Source organism: Saccopteryx leptura, chromosome 1, assembly GCF_036850995.1.
Source record: "Saccopteryx leptura isolate mSacLep1 chromosome 1, mSacLep1_pri_phased_curated, whole genome shotgun sequence".
Lineage (NCBI taxonomy): Eukaryota > Metazoa > Chordata > Mammalia > Chiroptera > Emballonuridae > Saccopteryx > Saccopteryx leptura.
This window is the reverse complement of record NC_089503.1, coordinates 27,027,373-27,044,604: the sequence shown is the minus strand read 5'-3', so window position 1 is coordinate 27,044,604 and position 17,232 is coordinate 27,027,373. Positions and strand designations below refer to the sequence as shown.

The 17,232-nt window shown below is 44.1% G+C and overlaps 1 protein-coding gene across 2 annotated transcripts in view; it reads right to left on the bottom strand.

Annotated features, from left to right (window-relative positions):
* The window catches only part of PAMR1 (peptidase domain containing associated with muscle regeneration 1), a 75,214-nt gene that overhangs the window by 43,704 nt on the left and 14,278 nt on the right, over nucleotides 1-17,232 (bottom strand). Inside the window, exons 3-4 of one of the 2 annotated variants that reach the window (XM_066363194.1) lie at nucleotides 14,071-14,247; nucleotides 9,382-9,510 (exon numbers count right to left, since the gene is read on the bottom strand). In XM_066363194.1, coding sequence (XP_066219291.1) covers nucleotides 9,382-9,510; nucleotides 14,071-14,247 — 306 coding nt within the window. Of the gene's footprint in view, nucleotides 69-9,381; nucleotides 9,511-14,070; nucleotides 14,248-17,232 lie in introns of those variants that run through there. The other variant, XM_066363200.1, reaches the window with a different exon arrangement.

Here is a 17,232-nt window from a genome sequence, read left to right as displayed (position 1 = left end):
ATCGAATGGCCTGTCCGTCCAGTGGAAACAGCTGTTCAACAAGAATGGCATCCACCATTTTGTTACAGGAAGTGTTTCCTCCCCCAAATCACCTGGCTCTTCATAACAAACACACTCTGAGAAAACCCTGCCAATTCAAATCAAAAGACAGGGTCTGGACTAGGGTAGCACAAAGAATACAGAATCTTGAATACTTTCAGTCTTATTCCTCTGGGCTTCAGTTCAGTTGATTTCTATTAAGTCTGTGTTTAAGTTCCCCGATCCTTTCTTCTGTTGTGATGAAATAGATTGTAATTCCCTCTAATAAATTTTTTAAAAGTTTCAGATAGTGTCATTTTCAGTTCTTGGATTTCCATTTGGTTTTTTCAAATATTTTTAAAATCTATTTTGAAATTTCTTTTCTACTCTTCAATTATATTCACATTGTCCTGCAGATCCTTTAATATATTTAAAGTTATTCAAAAAACTTTATCTGAAAACTCTAATATTTGCTCATGAATGGTCTATTTCCTTTGACTGTTTTTTCTCTTTTGACAGAGTTTTCACGACTGTAGGTCATATTCTCTTGCTTCTTCGCAACAGGACATATATTCTTTCTGTTGATTAATGACAACCTTTTCTCTATTAGGCAGGTGGGAGGAGGGACCGATGAGGTTGATCCAATCAGAAATTAAGCTGGTCTGAGGCAAGACTGAGGCTGTAATATTTCCAGAAGGGTCTTGAAATGCAAGCACTGGAAACCTAACAAAATCTGTCTTTGATTTTCAGCACTCCCTTACTGCCCGACTTCCTGCTGTTTCATTGCTGCAATGAAAAAAACTGTGAGCCTACGAGATTGCCAGACTCTGAAAGTACAAGTTTTTGAAGCTGCAAAATACACTCTCCCAAGATCTTCTGCTTCCCAAGTCTCACCCCAGCCTCTGCTTGCTCAGCAAAAATTTCGCTTAAGAGAATGCTTTGTGGAGAGGATGGCCTTGGCTTTCGGGTCTCCTTTAGATTTAAATTCAACAGGCCAGCCCACAGGTCGCTCAGGTTTGGCCGGGTCCTCCTCCTCCTCCTCTTTCTCCTCCTCCTCTTCCTCTTCTTCTTCTTCTTCTTCCTCCTCCTCCTCCTTTTCCTCTTCCTCCTCCTCCCCCTCCTCTTCCTTTTCTTCTTTCTCCTCCTCCACCTCCTCCTCCCCCTCCTCCTCTTCTTCCTCCTCCTCTTCTTCTTCCTTCTCCTCCTCCTTCTCTTCCCCCTCCTCTTCTTCCTCCCCCTCCTCCTCTTCCTTTTCTTTCTTCTCCTCCTCCCCCTCCTCCTCCTCTTCTTCCTCCTCTTCTTCTTCCTTCTCCTCCTCCTTCTCCTCTTCCTCCTCCTCCCTCCTCCTCTTCCTTTTCTTCCTTCTCCTCCTCCACCTCCTCCCCCTCCTCCTCTAGCTGGTTGTCCTTCCGCCTGCCCTACCCCCAACCTCAGGAAGCAGGCTCCAGGTAGGAAGCATCCTGGATCACTGGCTGTCCCAGAAAGAACTCCTTCCTCTGGTGCTTAGATTCTTGTAGCTCTAGCTCTTACATTCACAGATACTGGATAGTTTGAAAGAAATCTGAATTTTCATTGATCCATCAAGTGATTTCTTGCTCTCTGAGTAGGAAGGATGTCTTTTCCATGGCCTGGGCCCTAACCAGAAGCTGAGCAGTGATTGATGAGTTCTTTGACAACCTAAAACCTTCTGCCAAGGTTCAAACATTAATTCCTTAGAGTCAAAGAGCTTCAGCACATAAAATGTAAAATGCAATTTACCATCCAATACTTGTCCTGGGAAGATTACATCCTCATGTCATATATATTTTCTTGTCACTTAGGGAGTTCTGCTGTATTATTTTTCTTCTCTGGCCTTACACTGATTTCTTTCCCAAAAAGGAAAAAGAAAAAGGAGAGCTCACTTTATGGGTCTGGTTTAGTAATAATAAGAATAGCAGTCACCATTTATTGAGTACTTACTTTGTACCAGACCCCAATATGAAGAGATTTATAGATAGTACTTCATTTAACCCTCACAAAGTCCTCTAAGAGGCCACTACTATTATTTCCATTTGGCAAAGGAGGAAGCTGAGACTTACAGTGATTGAGTAACTTTGTCCAAAGTCACAGAACAAGTAGAGATTCAAATCCAGGTCCCACTGGTTCCAAGCCCTCTTGCTAACCACCACATAATGCCATCCCTGATGTGGACTCACCTGGGCACTGTTCCTTTCCTGGAACTGTCAGGATGCCAGAGGCCAGAGTGAGGTAAACCAGGTTTCAGTGACCCCACACACACACACTCAGGTGATTCTCTGGTTCCCCAGAGCAGTGGTCCCCAACCCCCGGGCCGCGACCGGTACCGGTCCATGGGCCATTTGGTACCGGTCCACAGAGAAAGAATAAATAACTTACATTATTTCCGTTTTATTTATATTTAAGTCTGAACTATGTTTTATTTTTTAAAAATGACCAGATTCCCTCTGTTACATTCGTCTAAGACTCACTCTTGACGCTTGTCTTGGTCACATGATACATTTATCCGTCCCACCCTAAAGCCGGTCCGTGAAAATATTTTCTGACATTAAACCGGTCTGTGGCCCAAAAAAGGTTGGGGACCACTGCCCCAGAGGACAGCTCCATTAATCTGTAACACACAGGTTTATGAGAATGCTCTCTCTTTCTTTCTCTCTCTCTCTCACACATACACACCCTCACTCACACACATTTGCTCTTGATCATTATTGCTTATGGCTCAAGAGCCAGCCTCATGAATCATCCTCCTCTCTGATAGTAGACCACAAACATCTCCGGGCATAGCTTACGGCCAGTTCTTCTGTTCCTCAGCCTCTATCCAAAATATGACTAAGAAGATAAAATGTATTAAGGGCCTATAATCTCTCCTCATAAATCCTCTCTTATCTGGGTTGACTTCCTAACCTTCTTATTCCCCCTCGACCTCCCCCGCCTGGAAGGCTGGGATCCCTGGAATGCTAGCTAGCAGTGTGGCATGCTGCATGGCCCCTGGCCTTTCTCGTACCCCTCTCAGTTGGAGGATAAGGAGCTCAGTCTGTTTATTAAGCCAAGCTAAATAAACTCCACTCTGGAGGTCAGCAGAGTGGTCCCACTTAAGAAGTCAACGTTCCCGTTTAAGAGGCGTTGAAAGGAAGGCTTAATTTTCACTTTAGATATCAGCCCTTCTTGAAGCCGCACACAGACTGCAGTTCCCAAATGCCTTTCCCCACAAAAGGAGCCGGGTTTGTGGATGAATGGCTGGTTCCTGGGCCAGAAAGCAAGGAACTGCTCACTGTAGAGCCAGTTTCCAGGGGCTCCCCTGGCCAGCTCCGGGACAGCGCTAGCATCGGAAAGAAAAGTGGTGATCAAGTTATGAAACATGGAAGAGATGAAACTCGGGAGTCTATCATGCAGTATAAGAGAGCATAGTCAGATGTGGGGAAATGTCAATTGACGAGTCCAGGTGCAAGGTATATGAAAGTACTATTCTTTCAGTTCTCTTTAGATTTGAAATTTTTCAAAATAAAAAGTTGAGGAAAGGCAAACAAGAATCAGTTCCTTTCCCTAGCTGGGATATTCTGAATTTCCTAAACCACACTTTCCAGGGCAGGAAGATGTGACAAAATCTTCTCCTGGGCTCGGTGACTTCAGTCCCTTCTCCTATTATCTTGCTTAATATAACCTGTCCACAGTTATGAATGAATCAGTCACATAATGGATTTCAAGACTGTCATACTTGGGTTATACTAATTAACATAAACATTGACAAAGACACGAGCAAATAAAGGTGCAATCACGCTTGCTTAGTGCTCTATGAATGCTCTATAACTCAAACATAAAATAGTCTTTCTGGGATTTACCTGTCACTTCTCCTTCCTCCTAAGGTTCTATATGGCACTTAGGAAATAAATGCCAGAGCCTATAGATGGTATTCAGCAGGAAGCCTTTCTTCAGGAAGAAACTGTCTGAAAGGATCACTTGGGCGCCATCTACTGGGTAATCGCTGGTACTGCCATGGGGCTCCAGCATCGTTCCTTGGCCATGAACAGGCCACTCAAGTGTGGCTTTCCCTTATTAGAGGCAGGCAGCACCCAGCACCAGGAAGGCAATCAACAAACAAGTGAAATGAATTACTTTCTTTGAATTCTCCTCACATTAATTTAATGCCAATATGAGGTAGAGTTGACAAAAACAACATCATAACATCACGTTGATGTCTTCTTATGGTCAAGCCCTGTTTCCATAGACAGATTTAAACTTATCAAGGGCTCCTTGTTTCTCCTGATGGTGGTCAGATAACATACACTGCGTGGAATGAGGCTTTCAGAGAAAAAATACACAGTGGAATTGAACAAGCATAACTGAACTAACACAGAATGAGGCAGGAATCTGACCACTACTCTGATTGTCTCATAGCATTGGTGATCACACTGCTGTTTTTTTAAATTTATTTATTCATTTTAGAGAAGAAAGAGAGAGAGAGAGAGAGAGAGAGAGAGAGAGAGAGAAGAGGGGAGGAGCAGGAAGCATCAACTCCCATATGTGCCTTGACCGGGCAAGCCCAGGGCTTCGAACCAGCGACCTCAGCGTTCCAGGTTGACACCTGATCCACTGAGCCACCACAGGCCAGGCCCACACTGCAATTTTTTAACTTTCTCTTAGTCTCTTCTTTCTAAATTGCAAGCTTCAAGATGTCAGAGACCCTATCTGTCTTGCTCATCATTGTATGGTCAGCACCTAAAAGCATACATTCAAGAAACAGTTTTTGAATGAATGAGGTCATTAATGAATAAGGACCTGGCTCCCTGGTCTGCCTGCAAAGTAGCAATGACATGTTGTAGCAATACCCAGTTATACTTTCCTTGAGAAAGCCTGGATCCCACACAGGGATACCATCACTAGTCCAAGCACTCAGACGACATATATAGCCAACTCTTACACGGAGGTTAAACCTAACATTCAACGAATAGGTGCTACATGGAAAGACACAGATTTCTTTGAGCAACTGTGGCCCTCCTGCCTTGTTAACTGTGGTCCTTCTGCCTCATTACTATTTGTCATTGACCCCCTGAATACAAACACTCTTTCCCCTCTCTACCCCCTAAACGAACCCACTTACCCACACAGATTGACTGGAATACTGCTCAGGGAATATTTGTACCTCTGTTCCTTGGGATGGAGTATTCTTCCCTAGTTGGCTGACTAGAGGCTTAGCCAATAGAACTATTGAGTGAATGTGATGTGAGCAGGGGCCTTAAACATGCCTGTGTGTTTGGCTTGGCCTCTTGTGCTTGCAGCACTCCCCCCCCCCCCCCCCCCCTTAGAAGAGGACATCTGAAGTAGCTGCTTCTCCTTCGGCCTGGGCCCTGAGGCACAGAGTTCAATCCAGTTCGGCCCAGCTGAAATCAGCTGAACCCCAGCCAACCCACAGACCCAAGATTTAAAAAACAAAACAACTGTTCCTTGAGATTGTTTTGTTACACAGCAAAAACTGACTATTATATATGAACATATTATCACCACACCCCTGAAAGCTTCAATTTATAAATTCTATTCTCTGACTACACTACCTTTTCTTTTTTTTTTTTTTTTAATATAATTTTATTTTTTTAATGGGGTGACATCAATAAATCAGGATACATATATTCAAAGATAACAAGTCCAGGTTATCTTGTCGTTCAATTATGTTGCATACCCACCACCCAAAGTCAGATTGTCCTCTGTCACCTTCTATCTTGTTTTCTTTGTGCCCCTCCCCACCCCCTATCCCTCTCCCATTCCCCCCTCCCCCCCCTGTAACCACCACACTCTTATAAATGTCTCTTAGTTTCACTATTATGTCCCACCTACGTATGGAATAATACAGTTCCTGGTTTTTTCTGATTTACTTATTTCGCTTCGTATCATGTTATCAAGATCCCACCATTTTGCTGTAAATGTTCCGATGTCATCATTTCTTATGGCTGAGTAGTATTCCATAGTGTATATGTGCCACATCTTCTTTATCCAGTCATCTATTGATGGGCTTTTTGGTTGTTTCCATGTCCTGGCCACTGTGAACAATGCTGCAATAAACATGGGGCTGCATTACACTACCTTTTCTATTGATGTATTCTACCACTTAATTACCTCTAAACCTAGTTTTCTACCACATTGAGACACCCATCCCTATCCCCTCTCTTCCAGGCTGTTTCCTGGTTCATGTCCTACAACCTGGACAATCATGTCTTGGCCAATTCTGGGATCAACCAAATGCATGGTTCACTTCATCTCTGCTACCGTGCTGCCAGAGAGCATTGCCCACACCCTGACTGCGCTGCCTACATAGGACTCCCACTTTGAACTGGGTCCTAGGTCTTGCATGGACAAGCTTTAACTTATCACTAGCTGGTGCCCTCCCTTATTTCTCGCGTGGCTGTCTCAAACCTCTGGTGCTCTCAAGCCCCGGCCTCACTTCCGTGGCCCTCAGCGGAGATTTCACTTCCCACGTTTCAGAGAACACAGAGCTTTTGAAGTAGAGATCAGACAGTACTGTGGTTAAGAACAAGGAGTCTAGAATTGCACCAACTTAGGTATCTTCCTGGTGTGCCCACACATGAGCAAAGGCATAGCTCAAGCATCAACACCTGTCTAAAACCTCCACGCCCCTGACCCCTGTGAGTAAATGTTCGTCTACCTGTGTTCTACCTGTGTCATACCCTAGTTCACAACTTTTCCTTGGCTTCCCACTGCACTCAGAATAACATCTAAACTTTTCACCCAATTTACCTACCCACAAGGCCATGTGTGATCCGACTCCTGCCTCTGGCTCCATCCCCATCACACAACTCTTCTCCACTCACACAGAGAAAGAGCGACCTTCCAAACCCGGGAGTTATCTCATGTACTGCAATGGGAAGTGTGAAATCTAAAGCTTTGCTGTATAGTCTTGATTATGTCTGTTACAAGTAGTTTTATTTCTAGACTACCTACTAGTTAGGCAATTAGGGAGCATATACAAGAATAATTGACTTGGGGTGATGAACACACAATACAGTGTACTGCTGATGTGTTGTGGAATTGTGCACCTGAAACCTGTATAATTTGTTAACCAGTGTCACCCCAATAAATCCAATAAACAGAAAAAAATATTGCCGGTAAGATAATAATGATATATACTCCTGCATTAGTTTTAATTATATGCCAGGCAAAGTGCTTAAGTGCTTCACACACCTATTTCCTTTCATTCTAGAAACCCTCCTGTGACACAGATAGCATTCTTCCCATTTTAAAGAAAAGGAGACTGAGATTAGCAGAGTTAAATGATTTGGCCATGGTCACAATGCAAGTGACTGGCGAAGCCATTGGTTAACCCAGGCCTGTGTCATGCCAGAGCCTGTGGTCTTGATCATTATGTTGCAATCTCTCCAGAGAACAGCAGTTAAAGGAAGAACACGGTTAAATCCTGCAGCTAATCTACCTGGAAAATGATCTACCAAAGTGCTAAACTCGATTTCCCAGAAACCACATAACACAACAACAAAGTTTTAAATCTGCACCTGAGGCCCTGGCCGGTTGGCTCAGTGGTAGAGTGACGGCCTGGCGTGCAGAAGTCCCGGGTTCGATTCCCGGCCAGGGCACACAGGAGAAGCGCCCATCTGCTTCTCCACCCCTCCCCCTCTCCTTCCTCTCTGTCTCTCTCTTCCCCTCCCGCAGCTGAGGCTCCATTGGAGCAAAAGATGGCACTGGGGATGGCTCCTTGGCCTCTGCCCCAGGCGCTAGAGTGGCTCTGGTCGCAACAGAGCGACGCCCGGAGGGGCAGAGCATCGCCCCCTGGTGGGCAGAGCGTCGCCCCCTGATGGGCGTGCCAGGTGGATCCTGGTCGGGCGCATGTGGGAGTCTGTCTGACTGTCTCTCCCCGTTTCTAGCTTCAGAAAAATACAAAAAAATTATTTAAAAATAAAAATAAATAAATAAATAAATAAATAAATCTGCACCTGAGACCAACACTTTAAAAATTACCTGTATTCTCAGCTCTGGCCAGTTTTCTCAGCAGTAGAGCATCGTCTGGCATGTGGAAGTCCAGGGTTTGATTCCTGGCCAGGGCACACAGAAGTGCCCATCTGCTTCTCCACCCTTCCCCTTCTCCTTCCTCTCTGTCTCTCTCTTCCCCTCCCGCAGCCAAGGCTCCATGGAGCAAAGATGGCCTGGGCACTGAGGATGGCTCCATGGCCTCCGCCTCAGGCGCTAGAATGGCTCCAGTTGCAACAGAGCAACAGCCCAGATGGGCAGAGCATCGCCCCCTAGTGGGCTTGCTGGGTGGATCCTGGTTGCGCATACGGGAGTCTGTCTCTCTGCCTCCTTGCTTTTCACTTCAGAAAAATACAAAATAATAATAATAATAATAAATTACCTGTATTCTTGATAATATAACTCTCAGGCTTACTTTGAAGCCCCAACACACCCCTTCCCCTCCAGGTATAACTGAGTTTCTCAGCTGCAGACCACATACCTCACCCTTTTCCCTAGACTTGAAATTTCTGGCATTTTGTTAAGGTTGGATCAGACAAAGAATATAATAGCTCTCCAGCTGCCATCTCTGATAATTGGGAATATCGTTCATTATAAGAGTAAAATGGCTCAGACTGTAAGACCATCCAGACTGATTCTGACTCAAATAGGAAGCATGTAAAACAGGCTTACAAAATAACAACAGTTTGTACACTGCTCCGGATCCAGGCGCTCTGCGGGTGATCACCGTCGGGGCACTGCAGAGGGGAATCTCCACCAACCGGGGGAGGGGTTTGATTTCCACTCCATTTCAAAGGATTGTGGAAACAGGGGAGCCCCAATAAAGACTAAGTAAATCATGGAGATCAAACAGAACGCAGGAAAAAAGATCTCGTTCCTAGGACAAGTGGCATGCTAACAATTTGAGGTGGGTCTCATGAATTTAACTCAGTATTCAAAAACTTTACCAATAGGAATTCATATTTCAAAGGCATCACCGACGGAGCCTTTTCGACGCCTTACTCACTGTTTGCTGACCAAGGCTAACGTGGGGCTGCTTCTGGAATGGACACGGACGGGTGCGTGCAGAACGCCTTGGCTTCGTTATGGAAGGGGAAGATCTAAGCGCAGATATGATCCTCCCGGGGCCAATTCCGAACAGATGTCCACAATCCACACTCAGATGGAAACCCGCATGTTCCCTTTCTTTCTTTCTTTCTTTCTTTCTTTTTTTTTTTTAAATAGCCTTACCTAAAAAGCCCTCTGGCCACAAGCTTTCCAGAAACCTTAGTCCAGGGAGAGAAACCTCGGCCCGGGCAAGCTGGGCCACTGGAACGGCGTGTGTTAGAGACGGAGCCGCCCCCGCGCGCGCGTACTCACGCATGCAGTCTCCTCCGTACCAGCCCGCCCGGCACTCTGCGCAGTAGATCCCTTTCACGTAGAAGTCGTCCAGGGTGCCCCCCCACGAGCCGTTCCGGCAGGTCTTGCAGTTTTCAAAGATGGTACAACCTGAAACATTTCCAAGAGGGGTGTTCGAGTCAGCAGCTGCATGAGAGAGAAACTGCGCCTTCTCCGGGCCTTGTGTCAGCGAAGGGCCCCTGGACCTAGACAGGTGCCCATGCCACAGAGGAAATGCCCATGCCTAGGGAATGCGAGAGTCACCGCAATTCAGACTGAGGAGGGTGGTGAGAGCCATCTTTGTTAGTGGCTGATGTTTTAAAGTAACACGAAATAACCTGCGGTAACAGTTGTTTTGAATCTGTCAGTAGAGTATGTTTTCTCTTTATAACTGTATTCCATGTTGATTGTGGAATGTTTAGAAAATCTAGACAAGCAAAAAATTAAATTAAAGCAATCTAAAATATCACCCAGAGAAAACTGATCACATCCTTTATCTATCTGTATCTATATCTATACCTATCTATACAAAAACACATTTTTTTTAATTAGGCTTATACCATATACTGTACGTTCCAGTTTTGTAACGAAACTTTTTCATTTAGCGAAAGCAAATATCTTCCCATTTCTAGCATATTCTTCTATGTTGTATACTTCTATAAGCCAAGTATGCCTTTGGTTTTTTGGAGGGGCAGGGTGTTTTCTATAAGGTTTTTTTTTTTATTATTTTATTTAGAAAATTAACTTTAACAGGGTGACATTGATCAATTAGAGTACGTAGGTTTCAGGTGAACATTTCTATAGCATTTGAACTGTTGATTATGTTGTATACCCATCACCCAAAGTCAAATCACTAAGTATGCCTTTGGAAACAATCTTAACGTCTAACAACGGCTCCTCTTGCAAGGTGCCAGGCTGCCCCCTCCCCCACCGGCAGGCCACACCGGAGAGGGCTCAGCGGTTCCCAGGCAAGGGTCATTTTGGAAACATGGTCTCTTGAGGTGTGGAGAACGGTGAGAAATGGTAGAGATTGTTCAATCCCACTTAGGACAGACAGCAAAGTTCAAGATCTGCCACAGCCCAGCTGTGTGTCCTAGAGCAGGCTGCTCAAGTGCTCTGTGCCTCAGTGTCCTTATCTGTAACACGGTGGTTAAAAATAGTACCTACTTTACAGGGGTGTCTCAAAAATTAAATGAACACATGTAAAGGGTGTGGCACATAGTAAGTACCCCCGTAATATGAACTATTACTATTATTCTGCTTTCCCATCCCTCCCCTTGGTTCAACCCTACCAATGCATAGACATGTACCCATTTTCCTGTAACGGAATGAAGTCTCAGACTATGTGCTGTTCAATATAATATCCACAGTACCTAGTAGAATATGTACTAGTATATGTTCAAGAAATATTATTAAAGTAAATGAATAGATGGAGGGAAGAAAGGGAGGGAGGGAGGGAGGGAGGGAGGGAGGGAGGGAGGGAAGGAAGGAAGGAAGGAAGGAAGGGAGGGAGGGAGGGAGGGAGGGAGGGAGGGAGGGAGGGAGGGAGGGAGGGAGGGAGGAAGGAAGGAAGGAAGGAAGGAAGGAATTGCTAATGTAGGCTTCTGAACGGTTTGAGATAACCAGTGTTTCCCTGAGCTGATAGCATACTCCTTTGCTTTTGGCCAAAATTAGGTTTTGTTGGCCTATGGTACATACATATGTATACAGTGTATACATGTGGTTCCTGAAGGAGAGAGACTGGCAGCCCCCTCTCTGCACACCAGCTTGATATGGCTTTCTTCTTCCCATCTCTTCTTCCACCAGAGAAAATTTGCTTATATAAAGCCTCAAATTCATGTGGCCCATAGCTGGGTGCCAGTTGGGTCCCTGTGCTTTCTACACGCCATCTTCACACATGTGCTACCTTCTCCTCTTTGCTTCCCCCATCCACTGTGCCACGAAGGAGGCAAATGGACTCAGAGTATAACCTCAATGGTCCTGCCAGCTCTCTTTCTTGGCACAGTAACATCCAAGCCATTATGTACAAGCCACAAAAACCAGCCTGGTGATTAAAGTGAATGAAGCTGTATTAAAAAAAAAGACACTCAGTAACTCACAGAATTCCCAGAAGGGTCAGAGGACTGAGGTCAGGGCTACACAACCTACAATGGCACAACAGTACCTAGCAAACCCCGTCCAGGGAGGCTGCTGGTGCTGCTAGACGTTCTGGAAGCCACCATCCACCTCCTGCCACCATGCTCCTGGACCTTGGTCCTCTTGCCACCACTGCCACCAGCACAGAGAAGAGTGTTGTCATTCATGATGACAGAAGTGATAGACATTTCTAAAACCACAGAGATTTCATTTCTCATGTACGAAATTGGCAAAAATCCCAAATGACATATTCTGTGGCAAGGCTTTGGAAAAGCATCACCCTCCCACACGGCTGCTGTGAATGCCAAAGGCATGGAGAAAAAGTTGGCAAAGGCTGGAAAAATAGCATATGCACTTCCCTTTGACCCAGCAATCCCTCTCCTAGAAATATCCCCCAAAGATACACGGCAAAACCGCTAACTGAGGTATGCTCCAGGCTACTCACAGCAGCATTGCTTGCGTTAGCAAAAAGCTGGAAACAACCCAACTGTTCATAAACTATGGTCATCCACACAATACAGTTATGAGTAACTGTAAAAAGAAATGAAGATGACAGCTTTATACTGTCAGTGAGTGATCGCCAGTATATATCATTAAGAGCAAAAAGCAAGGGTAAGGTGAGCACTATTTATGGTATGCTGTCTTTCGTGCAGGAAGGAAAAAGATATATCAATATGTATGTATGTATATTTGCTTGTATTGTAAAATATAGAAAACAGATGGAAATAATAAACCTACCTGTGTATCAAATAGGTGGTGTACATTACAGAGAGAAGAACTACAGGCACATCTCAGAGATATTGCAGGTTTCGGGTGTACAACTCTATCATTTATCATCGGTATAGTGTACTGTGTGTTCACCATCCAAAGGCAAGTCTCCTTCCATCACCATTACCCCCCTTTGCCCTCTGCTACCTCCTCACCCCTTTCCCTGTTGTAATCACCCTACTATTGTCTGTGTCTATGCACTTTTTGATGGTTTTTTTTACTTAATCCTTTCACCTTTTTCACTCAGCTCCTCAAACTCCCTCCCCTCTGACAGCTGTCAGTCTGTTTTCTGTATCTCTGAGTCTGTTTCTATTCCATTTGCTTGTTTATATTTTTCATTATATTCCACATATAAGTGAAACCACATGGTGTTTGTCTATCTCTGACTGGCTTATTTCACTTAACATAATACTCTCCAGGTCCATCCATGCTGTCACAAGGGTAAGATTTCCTTCTTTTTTTTTCTTTTAATGGCCGAGTAGTATTTCATTGTATAAATGTACCATAGCTTTTTTATCCACTTATCTGCTGAGGGGCACTTGGGTTGCTTCCAAATCTTGCCTATTGTAAATAGTGCTGCAATGAACATGGGGTGCATGTATTCTTTCCAGTTAGTGTTTCAGGTCTTTACAGATATATTTCCAGGAATGGAATCACTAGGTCATAAGCATTTCCATTTTTAATTTTTTTAGTAAACTCCATACTGTTTTCCACAGTGGCTGCACCAATCAGCATTCCCACCAACAGTGCACGAGGGCTCCCTTTTCTCCACATTCTCATCAACACTTGTTTATTGATTTATTGATGATAGCCATCCTGACAGGTTGAAATATCTCACTGTGGTTCTAATTTGTATTTCTCTAATGATTAGTGACATTGAGCATCTTTTCATATGTGTACTGACCATCTGTATGCTCTCTTTAGAGAAGTGTCTATTCAGTTCCTTTGCCCATTTTTTAATTGGACTGTTTGGTGGTTTCTTTGGTGTTGAGTTCTTTATAAATTTTGTATATTGACCCCTTATCAGATATATGATTGGCAGATATGTCCTCCCATTCAGTGGGCTGTCTCTTCATTTTGCTGATGGTTTCCTTTACTGTGCAAAAACTTTTTAGTTTGATATAATCCTGTTTATTTATTGTAATATTTCAGAAAAAATATTGCTATGAGAAACATCTGAGATTTTAAAACTGCCTATGTTTTCTCGTAGGATTTTTGTGGTTTTGAGTCTTACATTTAAGTCTGTAATTCATTTTGAGTTTATTCTTGTATATGGTGTAAGAAGGTGGTCTAGTTTCATTTTTTTTGCATATATCTGTCCAATCTTTCAACACCTTTATTGACTAGACTGTCTATATCTCATTGTAAATTCTTGACTCCTTTGTTAAATATTAACTAACAATACAGGTATGGGTTTATTCCGGAGCTCTCGATTCTGTTCCATTGATCTGTGTGTTTGTTTTTATGCCAGTGCAGTGCCGTTTTAATTACTAAGGCCTTGTAGAGTATAGTTTGAGATCAGTCTGTTTGTTAACTAATGAATGAGTACATTAATTCAAAGCTTTACAAGTTCAACACTGAAAAGGGTACTAACTCCTCCAATTCCTCCAGTTAGAATGAATTGAATTATGTCACTCTTAATAATCAAGGCATCATGGCCTCCTGATGGTTGCCTTCCAGAATTCAAGTGTTCAGCCTGTTCTCAATCGTGACCTCAGGAAACACAAGGCCACCTGATCCCGTCCCCTCCCCCCATGCCACACTCACCTGGGTGAATCAGGCAGGAGTCACACTCATTGTCCTCATTCCTGCAGCAAGGAATGGTATAACCCACCACTTCCTTCTTTCCAGGGCAGACGCATTCAATCTGATCATATTCACAGCACTCCCGACACATGATATTCCACTCAGCTCCGGGGCAGGCTTCATTAATGACTGTGTACTCTGAAATGGAAACCCGCAGGTAAGGACAGAGGTCCTGGCACGAAGGGGTAAGACCCATAAGTACTCTACTGCTGAAAGGCAACCGTGCCCCACAAATGCATTGCCCTGCATAAACGATAGAGAAGACCAGATGCATCCTTCCAGGCCAGTGTTTCCAAAGTGGGGAGGCTCACCTCAAAGCGGGTTCAAAACCACCCACTGCAACCCAGATGACATTTGTTAGAACTGTTATTCATTTTTAAATTTTAAAAAATCATATATAATCTAAGTGGACTGATACACATATACGTATAAAATTTATATGCAAGTATACATCTCTTGGGTGTCTATGCTCATTTCTATTTCTGCCGGGGTGCATCGGCCACCTCACAGCTACCCAGGGTGTGCACTGCACAGCGCCAGGGGAAGCCATTCAACTGCACAGTGCTACAGCACAGCCCAGGTATCTGGGCCGTCAGAATAATTTGGAGAACAGTCTCTAGGTCGGGCCATTCAAGTGAAAGGCTGATTTCCAAGTAGAAACCATGTTATTTCCTCCAAACTTGGCTTCTCCAGTTCACAGCATGCCATTTTTATGGTATCTTCAAAGCTAAAACCAACAGAAAAGACAAAGGGTATCTTAATTAGTATGTTTGGGAGAATTTCAATGTTTCACAAGGGTGAACTCACTGGCAGAACTTTATTCAGTCCCCAAATTCAACTGAGTGTTCTTTCCCATGAGAAAATAAAATTATTGCTTTCTGGGTAGAATTTCTAAATTTCTTAATTTTTTTAATATATAAAATTCACCTGGCCCTGGCCGGTTGGCTCAGCGGTAGATCGTCGGCCTGGCGTGCGGGAGTCCCGGGTTCGATTCCCGGCCAGGGCACACAGGAGAGGCGCCCATTTGCTTCTCCACCCCTCCCCCTCTCCTTCTTCTCTGTCTCTCTCTTCCCCTCCCGCAGCGAGGCTCCATTGGAGCAAAGATGGCCCGGGCGCTAAGGATGGCTCTGTGGCCTCTGCCTCAGGCTCTAGAATGGCTCTGGTCACGACAGAGCAACGCCCCAGAGGGGCAGAGCATCGCCCCCTGGTGGGCATGCCGGGTGGATCCCGGTCGGGCGCATGCGGGAGTCTGTCTGACTGCCTCCCTGTTTCCAGCTTCGGAAAAATGAAAAAAAAAATTCACCTTAAGTAACTGAAAAAGAAAAATCATATGGTGAAAACTATAAGAAGAATCTGTTGGAGGCTTTCCAGAGGAACCCAGGTTAAGAAACAGATTTAACTTTGATTCTTCTTCCTTCCCCACTTTCCATTACTAAAAATTCTGTACAAAGATGACGATTGAAGCAGAAATAGGTCAAATGTTTGAGGAAGAAGGTGCATCTGGCTTCCCTTTGAAGTCTGTTCTGAAAACCTGAGGCAGATCCCCAACATGCTCTGTAGCCCACTTACACCAATGTTAGCACCTGTGGTGTCATCTAACCTCTTCTATTTCAGAGTTCAGGTTTCTATTTCCACCACTAAATCTGGAAGTCTAACACAGAGTTGATCATTCTTCATTTGCCAAGTAGAGCCATTTAAACAAAGCACCACTATCTACTCACAGCCTCAGGTCAGAAGGACAATCCGGCATCACAGAAAGGAACCTCTTCCACAATAAGGTTATTTTTTCCCACCACAAACATTGGTGGGCTAGCAAAGACCCTCTCACTGGCATTCATGAATGCTCGACATAGATCACCGTAACCCTGTCACTGCTGAGGTTTCGTGTTTGTTCTCCCTACTACTCTGAGCCCCACCAGCAGACAACAGGACTTACTGAGACGAGCATCCCATGTTTCTGATGTTACTGGGTGAAGTGAATGACTTCCACATTCTAGATGAGAGCCTGACGGTTAAAAGTGACGGAAGCAGAAGAAAACAGGGGTGAGTCTCCATGATCTTAGATTTGGCAATGGGTTCTTACACATGACACCAAAGGCATGAGCAACAAAAGGAAGATATACTGAAAAGTTAACCCACAGAGTCACTTAACCACTCTCTCCTACAGTTTCCCCACTAAGCATAGTGCTGAGTGTGTGGATGAATTGATGAATTTATTCTTTCATCCCACAAATACTTATTGCCTGTCCATGACATCCCAGGTAGGACGCTGGATGCTCAGATACAATGGAAAGAAAATCAGACACCATCCCTGGCTTCATGGAGCTCAGAATTTTGCAGAGAAGTGCATGCTGGATAAATGACACCCCCCCCCAAAAACACATGGTCACTAAATGTGATAAGGAAAACTTAAGACGCTATGAAAGCAAATGAAAGGTCATGAAAGTCATGAATAGCAGCAAATCTACAAGACTCACATGATTGGGGGTGGCGGTAGTATATAAATTTACTTATAGAAATCCATCTATTTGCCAAGATAAGGCTACTTCTTAGGAATACAGAAGTGATAGAGGAGATGATGGTTTTAATTGTTTTGTGATTTGGCTCTTTCTCGCCTGATCTGACCAATCCAGCTTCTTCTTGCTCTCCACTGACAAGAAGATGCCCCCAAACATGAATGTGAAGTAAATACGCAAGTGAAATATTCAATGAGAAATAAGTGAAATATTCGTTGACCAGCTGGAGACTTAACAGCAGACAAGAGCCATTTCCTGGACTTTTTCTCTACCTGTTGGAACATTCGCAGGAAAGGCACACTGGTCACTTGGCATTAGCTGTACAAATCTCATGAATTTTCATACAGTGCGAAAGGGCAGGTCCATCCAGAAACTGGGATTTAGAGAAACCCCCATAGCGATAGAATTTGCTGAAGGTTTTCACATATGTACGCTAATGCACTTGAGCATTTGTTTAGCTAAAGTGCTCTTATATGGCTTGTGCAATTTAATCTTCAAAATGGCCCAGTGAGAGAGGCAATGCATTTTCTTTCATCTTAATAATAATAATAAATTAGTATTCCTCTTCCCTTTACTAATGAAGAAAAGAGCTAAGTGGGGAAGAAGT